This window comes from Oncorhynchus mykiss, chromosome 9 (genome assembly GCF_057628025.1).
Source record: "Oncorhynchus mykiss isolate SJ-2025 chromosome 9, ASM5762802v1, whole genome shotgun sequence".
In the NCBI taxonomy this organism is placed as follows: domain Eukaryota; kingdom Metazoa; phylum Chordata; class Actinopteri; order Salmoniformes; family Salmonidae; genus Oncorhynchus; species Oncorhynchus mykiss.
Genome location: NC_143030.1, coordinates 42,895,051 through 42,908,612, shown reverse-complemented (window position 1 = coordinate 42,908,612; position 13,562 = coordinate 42,895,051). Strand labels below are relative to the sequence as shown.

At 46.8% G+C, this 13,562-nt stretch overlaps 1 protein-coding gene across 3 annotated transcripts; it reads right to left on the bottom strand.

Annotated features, from left to right (window-relative positions):
* Positions 1-1,477: 1,477 nt before the first annotated feature.
* On the bottom strand, positions 1,478-13,335 carry LOC110532011 (transcription initiation factor TFIID subunit 4). Of its 3 annotated transcripts, XR_016483266.1 has the most exons (17): positions 13,048-13,322; positions 12,143-12,874; positions 11,208-11,356; positions 9,860-9,967; positions 9,606-9,743; positions 9,373-9,495; positions 9,182-9,271; positions 8,808-9,053; positions 8,375-8,510; positions 5,367-5,481; positions 5,078-5,247; positions 4,825-4,955; positions 4,276-4,709; positions 4,038-4,163; positions 3,798-3,854; positions 3,532-3,651; positions 1,478-3,373 (listed from the first exon to the last, which is right to left on the bottom strand). XR_016483266.1 is itself a non-coding variant. In XM_036987920.2 (16 exons), the coding sequence occupies exons 1-16, from the start codon at positions 13,277-13,279 to the stop codon at positions 3,209-3,211; spliced, it is 2,838 nt and encodes a 945-aa protein (XP_036843815.2). In that variant the 5' UTR covers positions 13,280-13,335; the 3' UTR covers positions 1,478-3,208. The 3 variants fall into 3 exon arrangements, 2 of the variants coding, with proteins under 2 accessions (XP_036843815.2, XP_090040378.1); XM_036987920.2 differs by lacking the exon at positions 4,276-4,709 and having other exon boundaries at positions 13,048-13,335; XM_090184252.1 differs by lacking the exons at positions 1,478-3,373; positions 3,532-3,651; positions 3,798-3,854; ... (3 more) ...; positions 5,078-5,247; positions 5,367-5,481 and adding an exon at positions 6,922-8,102.
* Between the last annotated feature and the right edge of the window lie 227 nt (positions 13,336-13,562).

Below are 13,562 nucleotides of genomic sequence, written 5' to 3'. Positions count from 1 at the left end.
TGTGTGTGTGTGTGTGTGTGTGTGTGTGTGTGTGTGTGTGTGTGTGTGTGTGTGTGTGTGTGTGTGTGTGTGTGTGTGTGTGTGTGTGTGTGTGTGTGTGTGTGTGTGTGTGTTTTACACACTAAAGAGTATCGCCGTCTAATCCTCTCCCACTGATAAAGAACTGCTCTGTGGATGAGAGTCATCAGTAGGGATCTATCCAAACAAACTTGTCTGTCTCTTGCTCAGCCCCGCTGCTCAGAGGGATTTGGCTCCTTGGTGATTCAACCTGCTAATGTATTTCTGTCAGTCAGGATGCTCTCTCCCATATGTCTCACCCAGCATTCATTGAGAAGTCCTGGCCGATGAGGTCAGATACGTGAAAGACAATATGTATGATTACTCAGAAAGGATGAACATATTTGTATTGGGGTAGACTTCAATGCCATGCTGTCCTTGTAAGGGTTATAGACTGGATGAAGTCACAGGGTTTCACAGGCACCTACTGTCTGCAGAGTGAACGGAAACAAACAACTTCATAAACCTCATATCCACACGGTTTGAAACAGGGACATGGCTGGGTGTGCTTTTCCCGGCAAGCCACCGCTGAGCTGCCCAACTCGGAGTGTGTGCGTGGGTGTAATCCAGCGGTGTGTACCTAACAGATCAACAGCCTGCATTCTCAAGTCACTGGAGCCGGAGTACAGCCAGGAGACATGACTCCTGGTGCTGCTTGCCTTGCTCATAAAATCTCCTATCAGTCTGGTAGCTTAAGCACATATTTCTTGCTGTTGGGGAGGGTTGGGAAACTGACGGTACGCCCCGAAGGCTACTGTGCCGATAGAGGCATATGCATGGGTGGAATAGGGTGAGCAAAAATACTAATAATCACTCTAGGAATTTACCACTGTCATATCCACAGGCATTCAGCTTATAGACATGTTAGTCTCAGCTCAAAATGCTGCACCTGGGATTTTTATTTTGTAAACCGAACTCCATTCAAATGCGAGTGTGATTTTGGCTCTATTGACGTGGACCATGTCCACATATGCTGTGTTCACGTGCTAGCTGGAACTAGGAAACTGGGAAATGCCTGACTTGCTAACTGGTTGAACGCGACACATGTATAACTACAACCAGTTAGCAAGTCGGAAACGAGAGTTTCCTAGTTCCGACTAGTAGTACATGAACGCGGCAATAGATGCAGATGAGATCGCTCTTACTCCCAAAGACACCAAGCAAATGGATTTCTTTTGATGAGATTGACCACTGTTTGAGGGATGTGGAGATTTAGTGATACAATAGTGCCCTCCGCTGAAAGAACTATGTACTGCACTTGAACTCAAGGAACAGTTTCAAAAAAATCCCTGGTGTCATTGCAGCCCATCTGTCTCTGTTAATACAGTAGGTAGCCACTGTATAAGACAAACTATAAATGCAGGCATTGAGAGGGGTTTAAGCTAGATACGCCCCAGGCAGAAAGACACAGCACAACAACTTATGTCATTTTTTTAATGAAGGAGATTATTCTCTCTCAATCCTCTATAAACAATCACCATTAAAAACCTTTCATTTAGAGTATTTACATATTAACAAATGGCTGTGCAAAACTTATATTTACATAATAGACTTCCGTTTTTCATTGAAAACTGTGTTGGCCGATAGAAAATGGACAGAGGGAAATGTATGTAACAGTTGCCAGGGGCGATGGTATAAAAACATATCAATACTGATTGACTAGCAGAGAGAAAAATAAAATGGTTGAGAAAAGAAAATGAATCTTCTATTGACAGACCTTACAAAAAGGCCAACTGAAGTATGTACAGCTGGAAAAGTTTAATCAGTATACATTTTTCATACACTACCATCCAAAACCGTCAGAAACAACCAATTAGTATGTGCACCCAACAAAATATTTAAATGATATAGAAAGTGGGTGTATACCTCTGGGGGAGGTGGAGTCCATATTCTGCATTCCATCACACATCACCATGGCAGCCAGCAATGGGCCTACCTCCAAATATAAATAGGCTATTTATTGCCAACGTTGCATCAACGTCTCAGTCTCACTTTGCATTGTTGCATCAACAATTCATTATTGTTAATTATTATTTACATGACTCTTTTGAAAAAAGAAATATTCATAAACCTGTTCATGTTTATCCTCCCCCCCACACACACACACACAGTCTACCGGTAGAAACATATGATTTGTATGAACTGTGATTGACAGACTGGCTCCTTAGGAAGTCACATGTGCACCAGAAATGAGCAACGCACACAAGCTCGCGTCTATTTCCATAACCTTTACAACAGACATGTTGACGTAATCATAATAAACGGATCCAAAAACAAAAAAGGCAAACACAAAAGCACACGGGAAGTTACACTAAAACAGAAATCAAACAATGCCTAAAAACTGACTGAATAACAAGTAGGGGTCCTGTAATGTTATCAGAGTTCTAGAGAGTTAGACATGTATCATTCATATGGCTTTATTTTGGCAAAAAGGCAACTCAGCAGAAGACTTGTATCAGTCAAGTAAAAAAATAAAAAATAAAATAAAAAAAATCCACAGGTAATAGCACTAGAATGAATGACTATAAAATAGTCTCTAACCCCACCTCTATCGCCCAACAAAAGGCCCAGAGTTCCTGTTTGGTCAGGGACTTAACGTTACGAATGCAGTTTAGTACATTTGTTCGTTAACCGTGTTAAAAGGGTCCTCGCTGGGGTTCTTTATAAAAAAAGTCTAATCATAGAAGCCTCTTGCATGAGGTTAAAGGTTGGCAAAGCTATGCACCTACTGTGAATGAGGATGTATCCAGACCCAAAGGAGACCTCACAAATAAGAGCATTTCCCTGTCCAGGGCACCAGAGGGCAGTGTATGGGAGGGGACCAGGTTGCCAGTAGCTGGTCCCTAGAGAACTGTGAGAGGCACGGGGGTAAAGGAGGGTCCAGAAGACCCACCACCTCACCTTTGAGGAGGGCGTGTAGGGCACAGCTGATGATTCATATTCCAGGCGCCGCTGGTCTGCCTTCCCTCCAGGTCATGATTGTAGGAGAGCACAGAAGAGGAGGAGGTGCCGTCACGTGTAGCTCTATAAGGGAGCTGCTATTGGGAGCGTCTGGCCTCTGATCTGTCGGGGGGGGGAGGTGTTATTGGAGACTGAGTCACGTGCATCCCAGTGACTGGTTTCTCTCATTAGTGTCTCGTCTCCCTGTGTGTTATTTGAGGAAGCCTTTGTAGAGCAGATGTGAGCTACTGGTTTCTCTCTCATTCTCCAGACAGAAGAGCAGGTCCCTGAGGTTGACCCTGGTGATGCGCTGGCGCTGAGGTCTGGAGCCTCCGCTATTGGCCCCACCCGATGACGAGGGACCAGAGCCAGAACCCTGCGGAGAGGGAGGGGGAGACAAGAGAAAGGAACATTCATGTTGATCTTCAAAAACATGTGTATGCATAAACCGCTATCAATCCACACGTTTGGATCCTTGTTAAGCGCAATATGTAGGCAATGATCGAGCCTAGAGTAGTGGTCATGATACTCCACCTCAGCCCCGGCGCCGTTGACGGGGGACTCCATTTTCCGTTTCTTCCTGGGGCCGATGGCTGCCAGGGCCGTCATGTTGGCCTCCTTCTGCCTGATCTGATTCAGCTCCTGCTGCTGCATCTAGACAACACACAGAGGGAACAGGCATGACACACACAACGCTCCTGTGCTTGGAGACTGAGACAAGTGACACACAGAGTATGAGAAACACTACCAATCATTAGCGTACGACTCTGCATACAGCCACACAAACGCTCTCCTCTCACCTCTTTGGCCTTCTGCTTGAGCCGAAGCTGCTCTGGGTCCTCTTGCCGCGATCGAGACTGGGGGGGGGGGGGGGAAGAGGCACGGAATTCACTATCAACACTACTGGCACTTACAGTATAAGACCACTAGATGGTGCAAAAAGGCTATGTAAACATGGTTGAAGTTGCACTTCCACATTTCTAAGCAACTTCCACATTTCTAAGGTTAGTGCATCAATGCCTGTGGTCACAGTGAGTTACCTTGGCAGCCTTCATCAGGATCTCCCTCTCCTGCTCCTCCTTCCTCTGTTTCTCCATCTGATCCAGCTGCTCATAGAACTTCAGCTGGGCTCGCACGTCACTCACCTGTTCATACTTATCATCCTCCTGAAGGAGAGAGAGATATAATGGTTTATAAGGGTAAAAATTGATTACTTTTTGTTGTTGTAGTTTTTACCCTCTTTTCTCCCCAATTTTGTGATATCCAAGTGGTAGTTACAGTCTTGTCCCTTCGCTGCAACTCCCGTATGGACTCGGGAGAGGCGAAGGTCGAAAGCCATGCATCCTCCGAAACACGACCCCGACAAGCCGCACCGCTTCTTGAAACACTGCTCGCCTTAACCCGGAAGCCAGCCGCACCAATGTGTCAGAGGAAACGCCGTCCAGCTGGCAAACGAAGTCAGCGTGCACACTCCCCCGGCCCGCCACAAGGAGTCGCTAGAGCGCGATGGGATAAGGGCATTCCGGCAGGCCAAACCCTCCCCTAACACGGACGACGCTGGGCCAATTGTGCGCCCCCTCATGGGTCTCCCGGTTGCGACACAGCTTGGGCTCGAACCCGGGTCTGTAGTGACACCTCTAGCGCTGCGATGCAATGCCTTAGACCGCTGCGCCACTCGGGAGTCCCCTTCAGCACTTTTTGAAGATGAAAGGCTAGCAACAATAAGGATGACAACCCAGTAGACAGAAAACAACAGAACTTAATTGCTCATTAAAGAACGCCTGAACCTCCTTCACGCCAACACCCACAGAAGCTGTGTTCTCTCACCTTGAAGGTGATGTTTTTCTGCTGCGCCACCTCCGTCACTTTCTCCAGCAGGTTCTGCAGCCGCTGCTGTGTTGCATGGGAAACGTAGTTGATAACCTCTGGCCCCAGGTCAATCACCCCAAACCTCCTACCTGTTACAAAGGGACAGGAGATGTTAAGAGATTTAGATTTTAGGTACAGAGTGTGTGTGTGTGTGTGTGTGTGTGTGTGTGTGTGTGTGTGCATGCGTGCGTTTATGTGGTGTGTGTCTCACCGATCTCCTGTACTCTCCGGGTTAGTGAGGTGGTGTGGAGGAAGGCCTCGTCCTTACAGGAGCGAGTCACCGCGCCCACCAGCTCAGAGTTGGTTGCCAGGATACGGGCGCTCTCCTCTGACAGGTTGACTCCAGCCATGGAGGCCACGTCATTGATATCATCATCATCTCTGGATGAAGGAGACAGGGAAAGAGGGGGAAAGAAGAGAAAGATAACTATTTCTCAAGGCCTCTCTTTTTCACTTTAAGAATTCTGAAATCATCCGACTTGTGTGCGCGCGTGTATTACTTGAAGGTTCCTCCGCTTGCCTCCTTCAGCTTGTTCTTCTGTGCAACAGAGAGCAAAGACTGGCACCCCAGTGTTACCTTGGCCCCTGGTGATGGAGCTTGTTTCACTACAGGAACTGAGACACAGACAGGGAGACAGAGAGCGCAAGATAGGGGAGGAACTGTTACATAACAGACACTCGACCTTCACACAGGCTCCTCAACCTTTCACATTGTATAATGTATCATTTACACATCAATAAGTAATCATCTTCTTCTTGGTACATCTGCTGTGAGCAGAAGAGAGGAACCGAGATCAAGAGGAAAAGAGATGGAAGAAGAACATGTCACAGATGAGCGCTTTCTTGAGCAATATCGCATGCAGTTACATTCATCGCTCACAAGGGGGCAGTGTTTCCATACAGTCCAGGGAACACATGTAAAGTGTATTTCCATTCAAAATTCTACTTTCCCTTACCCTAATTTTAACCCAGGTGCATCATGCACAGAAATGTGAGGAGGCACAAAGTATGTGAGGATGGCTCAGAGGTAGAAGTTGAGTATTTAGCTTTTTTTTAACTCCTGTAATCTAGAGCCATAATCATTATGCTTAATTTGATGTCAGAAATGTGTTTATTTTCCGGCATATCTAAGCAAACTTCTTGAGCTGTCCGTTTCTCACTGACTGGTGGTAACATTTTTTAAAGAAACTAAATATGCTTCTCTGCTCAAATCTGGGTAAAAGATTGAAAGGATGTGAGTACATTTAGTTATTGCTTGCTTTTCTGAAGTCTACCAACCTTACCAGCAGGCATGCCAGCTAAGATAGTTAGGCATGCTAGTTACTCTAACTTGATTGATGGCCTGAAATGGTTTCTTGGTAGCTAGATATAGGAGGTTGGAAGATTGGTAATCGATTTGGGATAGCATTACAGAAATCTCTTTATTTTAATAAAATGTTAACAGGACAAATTTGAGGGGGCACGTGTCCCTATGCCCCCTATGGGCATAACGCCACTACCTTAACCCAAACCCTAACCCGAATTCTAACCCTAACCCCTAACCCTTAAGCCTAAAATAGCCTTTGTCCTCGTGGAGACTTGAGAAATGTCCCCCACGAGGGAGAATTTTCCTTGTGGGGACTGAGATTTCCAGTACCCACGAGGATAGTAATACAAGCCCACACACACACACACACACTACTGCCCGTCTCCACTAGCTAATAGCAGCCGGCCAGACCGAAAACGTCGGTCTGACGCTTTCTATCATTGACACTGCCATTGTTCACACTGAGCGCGTTTGTCCCAGAGACGTGGAAAAATAGCCAACACAGAAAAGCTCCTATCCTGCACAGGAGCAGTATTATACAGCGATGGTATGTGAAAGATAACTAATACGTTATCCTTTGTATAAATTATATTTCTGTTTGAGAAATGGCTGACATTTTCATGTACAGTCGTGGCCAAAAGTTGAGAATGACACAAATATTAATTTCCACAAAGTTTGCTGCTTCAGTGTCTTTGGATATTTTGTCAGATGTTACTATGGAATACTGAAGTATAATTACAAGCATTTCATAAGTGTCAAAGGCTTTTATTGACAATTACATGAAGTTGATGCAAAGATATTTGCAGCCCTGGCATGCTGTCAATTAACTTCTGGGCCACAACCGGACCGACGGCAGCCCATTCTTGCATGATCAATGCTTGGAGTTTGTCAGAATTTGTGGGTTTTTGTTTGTCCACCTGCCTCTTGAGGATTGACCACAAGTTCTCAATGGGATTAGGGTCTTGGGAGTTTTCTGGCCATGGACCCAAAATATGATGTTTTGTTCCCCGAGCCACTTAGTTATCACTTTTGCCTTATGATAAGGTGCTCCATCATGCTGGAAAAGGCATTGTCCGTCACCAAACTGTTCCTGGATGGTTAGGAGAAGTTGTGTTGGTACCATTTTTTATTCGTGGCTGTGTTCTTAGGCAAAATTGTGAGTGAGCCCACTCCCTTGGCTGAGAAGCAACCCGACACATGAACGGGCTCAGGATGCTTTACTGTTGGCATGACACAGGACTGATGGTAGCGCTCACCTTGTCTTCTCCGGACAAGCTTTTCTCCAGATGCCCCAAACAATTGGAAAGGGGATCCATAAGAGATAATTACTTAAACCCAGTCCTCAGCAGTCCAATCCCTGTAACTTTTGCAGAATATCAGTCTGTCCCTGATGTTTTTCCTGGAGAGAAGTGGAGAGATGTGGCTTCTTTGCTGCCCTTCTTGACACCAGGCCATCCTCCAAAAGTCTTTGCCTCACTGTGCGTGCAGATGCCTGCTGCCATTCCTGAACAAGCTCTATACTGGTGGTGCCCCGATCCCACAGCTGAATCAACTTTAGGAGACGGTCCTGGCGCTTGCTGGACTTTCTTGGGTGCCCTGAAGCCTTCTTCACAACAATTGAGCCACTCTCCTTGAAGCTCTTGATGATTAGATAAATGCTTGATTTAGGTGCAATCTTACTGGCAGCAATATCCTTGCCTGTGAAGCCCTTTTTGTGCAAAGCATTGATGACGGCACCCGTTTCCTTGCAGGTAACCATGATTGACAGAGGAATGATTCAAAGCACCACCCTCCTTTTGAAGCTTCCAGTCTGTTATTCGAACTCAATCAGCATGACAGAGTGATCTCCAGCCTTGTCCTCGTCAACACTCACACCTGTGTTAACGAGAGAATCACTGACATGATGTCAGCTGGTCCTTTTGTGGCAGGGCTGAAATGCAGTGGAAATGTTTTTTGGGGGATTCAGTTAATTTGCATGGCAAAGAGGGACTGCAATTAATTGCAATTCATCTGATGACTTATCATAACATTCTGGAGTACATGCAAATTGCCATCATACAAACTGAGGCAGCACACTGTGAAAATTAATATTTGTGTCATTCTCAAAACTTTTGGCCACGACTGTAGAATATGTACACAAACATCAAACTCAAAGGCATGACGCAGTTAAGAGGATGGGACGCAGACAATACAAACGCACACCTGTTTGCAGCTGTTTGACCACCTGCGGATGTCCCATGATGATGCGACTGTGGGACTGGCCTCGGAAAGTAACCATGGGCGACTGGGCCAGAGTTACCTGAGTACTCGCCAACGCCCCCTGCTGCTGGGGCACCATCTACACAGAGAGAGGAGAGAGAGGGATAAAACATGATTCACACAATAGAGCACACTTTACTGTTCAGGCTCGGGTATATATTTTTAACATTGTCCTTTCTAGCATGGTTCCAGCAATTACGGTGGATGCATAACCTGGCCGGCCCAGTGCAACTCGGCTTTGCCATGTAGATATACTTTGGGTCATCCCTCAACATAACATAGTCATATAGACTTCATGTGACACGAAGAACAACAAGGCAACCCCCTATACAATACATGGAAACACTGAGTGGAGTATCATTAGGATATAGTATACCAGGCCAGGCTTGCTGTGAGGTGTCAGGGCCGGGCTGATGACAGGAGACTGGTGCATGGTCCCCTTGGCCCCAGGGCTGGTGGTTCTGTTAAGAGGGAGTCTCTGTGCGGCGGCCGTGCCCCCCAGCGCCACTGTAGTCAGGGCTGTGGAGGAGGCGACAGGCTGGACGCTGGCCTGGGGAAGCTGGCTCTGCTGGATGAAGGCTGTCGAGTCTGGGGTCATCTGACGCAGTGCAGGGAGACTCCTCTGGAGATGGGGAGGGAGAGCACAGGTCATTCCCTCATCGATATTGCATCTTCCGGTCCACTTGCATTTGTTTGGGTAGCGAGTGAATAGCTAGCTACATTAAAGAACGGAAAAGCCATTGGTCTCACCTTGAGGAAAGGCACAAGATATGGCTGAGGAGAGGAGTTGAGCTCCCGGTATAACCGACTGGTGAACTCCTCCGCTTCGATCTTACCTTCCTGCAGTGGTAGAAAAACACAGACATCAATGTAGAAAGACAGAGTGAGGAAAAAGAGTAAGAGAGAGAAAGAATGAAATGGACACAGACAGACAGACGTACCAACAGGCTCTTGACCAGGTCCTTGACGCTGGCCGTGGTCTCTGACGACTGCTTCCCGCTGGATGCCAGCTTGATCAGCGTGGAAAGGAAGTTCTTGCATTTCTTCACATTCTCCAGGGTCTCCTACACACACACACACACACACACACACCCACACACACACACACAAAAACCATAGCATGACCATTTAGGAGTAGACAAATGCAGGAGGGAGTAGAGGAGTGTCGTCTCACCATAGTGGTAGAGGGATTGCCTGGTGTCCCGGTAGCTCCGGGGGTCCCTGCTCGCTGGTTGACTGCTGTTGCCGCCGAGCCAGGCTGCACTGGGGCCTGACCTGGGGTGGCAGCCGCCCCACCTAGCACAATGGTGTTCTGCAGGAGAAAAGGGACAAAGGGAGTAGGGGATGAAATGAGACTAAGGGGAGAGGGTGAGATAATTAAAGAGAAGAGAGAAGGGGGGGGGGGGGGGGGGGGGTTGGTGTACCTACCTGCTGTAGCACAGGAGGCCTCTGGGGGACAGTGGTCTGGGCCGGGGTGCCCTGCTTGATGATGGTGGTGGGGGTCACCTGACGGGCAATGAGGGGCATCCCTGGAGCCTACAGGATAGGACAAGGGTTCTGGGGACGGTTGCACCAATGGGTGGTAACTCTACGTCACACCTTAAAATTAGACCTATTGCACGGTCTGGGCATAACCCTTCTATGAGCTATGTCTGGGAGTAGAATCTACGCCTTGTAGGGAGCAGGCGTATTCTTTCATGATATGCACAGAATATAATAGCAACCTCTGTTTTCAAAGGGATGCGAGTCTCGTATTCAAATTTCACAACCGACGCAGGCTTTTCATGTTGCCTATGCGCAAGTCAATAGCTACATAATACACTTGATTTATGCTACATTATAGCATGCTAAATGTGTCTGATCAGATATTAGCGAACAAATAGATGATCCTCTTATTTGCCCAGAAAGAAACCAATTAACCAAACATATAGACGTAGATTCTGTGAAACAAAATCATATTGATTGATCATCAGACAAGTCAAGAGCTTTTAGTCGGAATATAGCCTAGGCTACTACACGAGTGACGAGCAAAATAATCCACATGTTATACTAGGCTACCGTAGGCTACATAGCATACCAGCTAAATATTCTGATAACAACACTGCTAGACGAGCAAACTAGACTAAAGATCATCATCAACACTCACCTCAATTTGGCTAACATTTTCCCAGCCTAATTGTAACCAAATATCCAAAACAGATATTCGGTGAAAACAAAAATCGGACATTGATGAATGAATCAAGATAAGTCCCCACGCTTGTCTCAAAGCAGCGCCGATAACACTGGCCCAATCATAACGGTGCTGAAATGACGGTTGACCACATTCGGCTATTGCTTTAAAGTATTTAAAACAGTTGGACGACTTTGGGAGTTTCAGTAAGCAACAACATGATAAATGCCTTCAACAGCATTAACTTTATTCTCATTCAGTGATACTCATTCCCAAAGCAATTATTGATTGATCCATCCAGCTGTGGTTGAGAAAACGTGCATGGCGGTGGGCTTTGCGAAGTGATGGGACATGCCTCGCAATGTTTAGAACTGCCACTGGGCGCTGCCTAGCAACCATCATTATGAAGCATCACATCTCATGAACGTGCGTTGTATATGCCGCAGTAGTCTAGTTTTTGGTTGGTGCGACAGGTGTAAATGAACCGGCTCTGTGTCACCTCTGCTCACCTGTGTCGCTCTTTCATCCCTCTCTTTATTCAATCACACTGTGATCTCTCCATCACTGGAGCTAAGAGATGATTACAGTTTCAGTGTGTGTTTGTACCTGTACAGAGGTGATCTGGACAGGGGGCGTGCTGGTGGGGGTGGCTGGCCGTGGGGTCATGGGGCTCTGGGACTGAGCCTGCATCTGGGCCAGGGTCTGCTGGTGGATCATTAACAGCTGCCCACTCTCACTGCGCACCAACACCATCCCTGCACAGGGCAGAGGGCATGGAGGGGGTCAGAGGTGAGGTCAAACAGGGGTCATAGATCAACAGACAGAATCGCTAAATACACCACAATTGAATAACTTCTAAAGCATTGTTTGCTTAGAAAATATATTATTTGGCCACTCTTGGCTGAAAAGTAGTACAGTAAAAAGTAATTATCATGAAAACTCAATTTTCAGTGGCGAGCTTAATGGTGGATAGCATTGTTAGACAGAACCAGTGAGACATGTAGATCCAACAAAAAAATTGACACATGCTTGCAACTAGATTACATGATGCACTACAGTGTCAGTGTGCCCCTTGACACTGGGTTGGTCCATGGTATGTGTGTTATCAGGACCACACGACAGAGAACAGCCAACACTAATCTGCTTTTACAAGCAAAACAAGTAGACAGAATCAATAGAATGTTCCCACAGGTCACAGTGTGCTAGAGGAGCATGAACAATGGACAGAAAAGCGCACGCGCGCACACACCACACACACACACGGATAGAGTACAGTATAGCAACTGGACAGTTTGTCTGATAAACAAACAAAAGACTTGTCTGTGTGCCACAGCGATGACAAGTGTAGTTGAGAATGCTAGCCATAAGTTTGCAATAAAGTTTGTTTATCACATTGATAGAGCCTTGAAACGCTGCCAGCAAGATGCATTGTATCCCCTCTCCACTCACTGTGGCTCACTGACATAATTGGCTACTCTAACACATCAAATCATGCTTCAATAAATCAGCTATACAATATCAACTGAGAATGGAAAAGTTACCTGGGGGGAGCTGAATGTTTTGGATGTTTGGAGCATTCTGTTGGGGCTGCGGAAGTCTTGGGGCCAATACCTGAGGAGCGATCGCCCTTATCCCACCAGGACTGATTGCAATAGTCGATGGGCTTTTCGCTACAGCTGCTGCCGTCCCCGTCACCTGTGCGGTCTTTTGTATTGCCGTTTTTGGCGACTCCGACTTGTTGATTTGTGCTCCTGAACATGCAGGGTGAGCGACGTTGACAGATGATGTCAGAAAGGTATTGCTCCCGCTCGGCGAGGTGACTGCTCCGGTGGTGTGCATAGGCGGCCTCACGAGCGTGACAGTGGGCACACTGTTTAGAACAGACGGCTGAGACGATACTACAGTTGAAGTGACAGCATTGTCCATTAGAGAGGTTTGAATGGAAGTTGAGGGTAAGATTACGTTTCCTTCGACCACGGAGCCTGGTCCGTTGTTGACAACTGTGACTGCGGGCACTGTGCTGCTTGCCGAACTCACCAAATTATGAGAGTTTATTACAACGCTACTTCCATTTAAAGTTTGTACACAAGCCGACCCGGTTTTCCCGATCCCTTCCCCGTGATCGGGAACCACTGTTACCACACAACCGGCTGCCCCGGTCTTACTCTGACTGTGTCCCGCTGTCATGCCTGAGCCCGCCGCCGCCGTCGTCCCGGCCGCTGTATCCATGGTGGACCTCGTACTATTAATGACACCCGCTTGGACGCTAGTCCCTACAGCAGAGGAAACATGAGAGAAAGGGAAATATCAAATATATATATAAATTGAACATATGTATTCGCAAGAATTTAGTCAATTGGTGTGGCTTAAAAAGATACGAAAACAGTCAAAACAACGTGAAATGTGCTAACCAGAGTCAGCCGCTAAAGCTATTATCTTACGTTACCTGGTTTAGCAAGCTCTTGTGAAAGTCCCATTTTGCTGTCCTGGACATTGGATTTGCCACATACAGCGGGGTTGCCAATGTGATTTGCGGCAGCCTGGACCCTGACTGCAGAGTTTCCGCGACCCGATCCCGTGAGCTCAGACTCCAAAGATCCAACTAGATCACTAACTACTTTCTCGTCCACCTCAGTGTTGAAAAAGGCATCATCCAGCAAATCCGAGCCCGCCGCCATCTTTTACCCTACTACACTCGATCGCGAGACGCATGCGCCGATTGGATACTCCGTCACTGACATCGGATTCCGGGTGCTCTGATTGGTTATTGCTAGATTTAAAGGTTGGGATAAACGGCTTTATCTTGCATTTCGAAATGCCAGCCGGATGAGAAAGCACGGACGGAAAAAATTGGTACGACAGTACAGATAGGATTGCCAAATGGAAACGAACCACACGAGATGTTACCGGTTGTACTTATTTGGAATCATTCTAGAGGAAATAATGTGATTTCTTTGCTCT

Excerpts from the sequence above, each read along its gene's own strand:
- LOC110532011 (XM_036987920.2), bottom strand. The coding sequence starts at position 13,279 with ATGGCGGCGGGCTCGGATTTGCTGGATGATGCCTTTTTCAACACTGAG. Across the intron at positions 9,272-9,372 it reads ACCTGGTCAAGAGCCTGTTG|GAAGGTAAGATCGAAGCGGA; the intron begins GTACGTCTGTCT and ends CTACCACTGCAG. Across the intron at positions 4,164-4,824 it reads AGAAAAACATCACCTTCAAG|GAGGATGATAAGTATGAACA; the intron begins GTGAGAGAACAC and ends TCTCTCCTTCAG.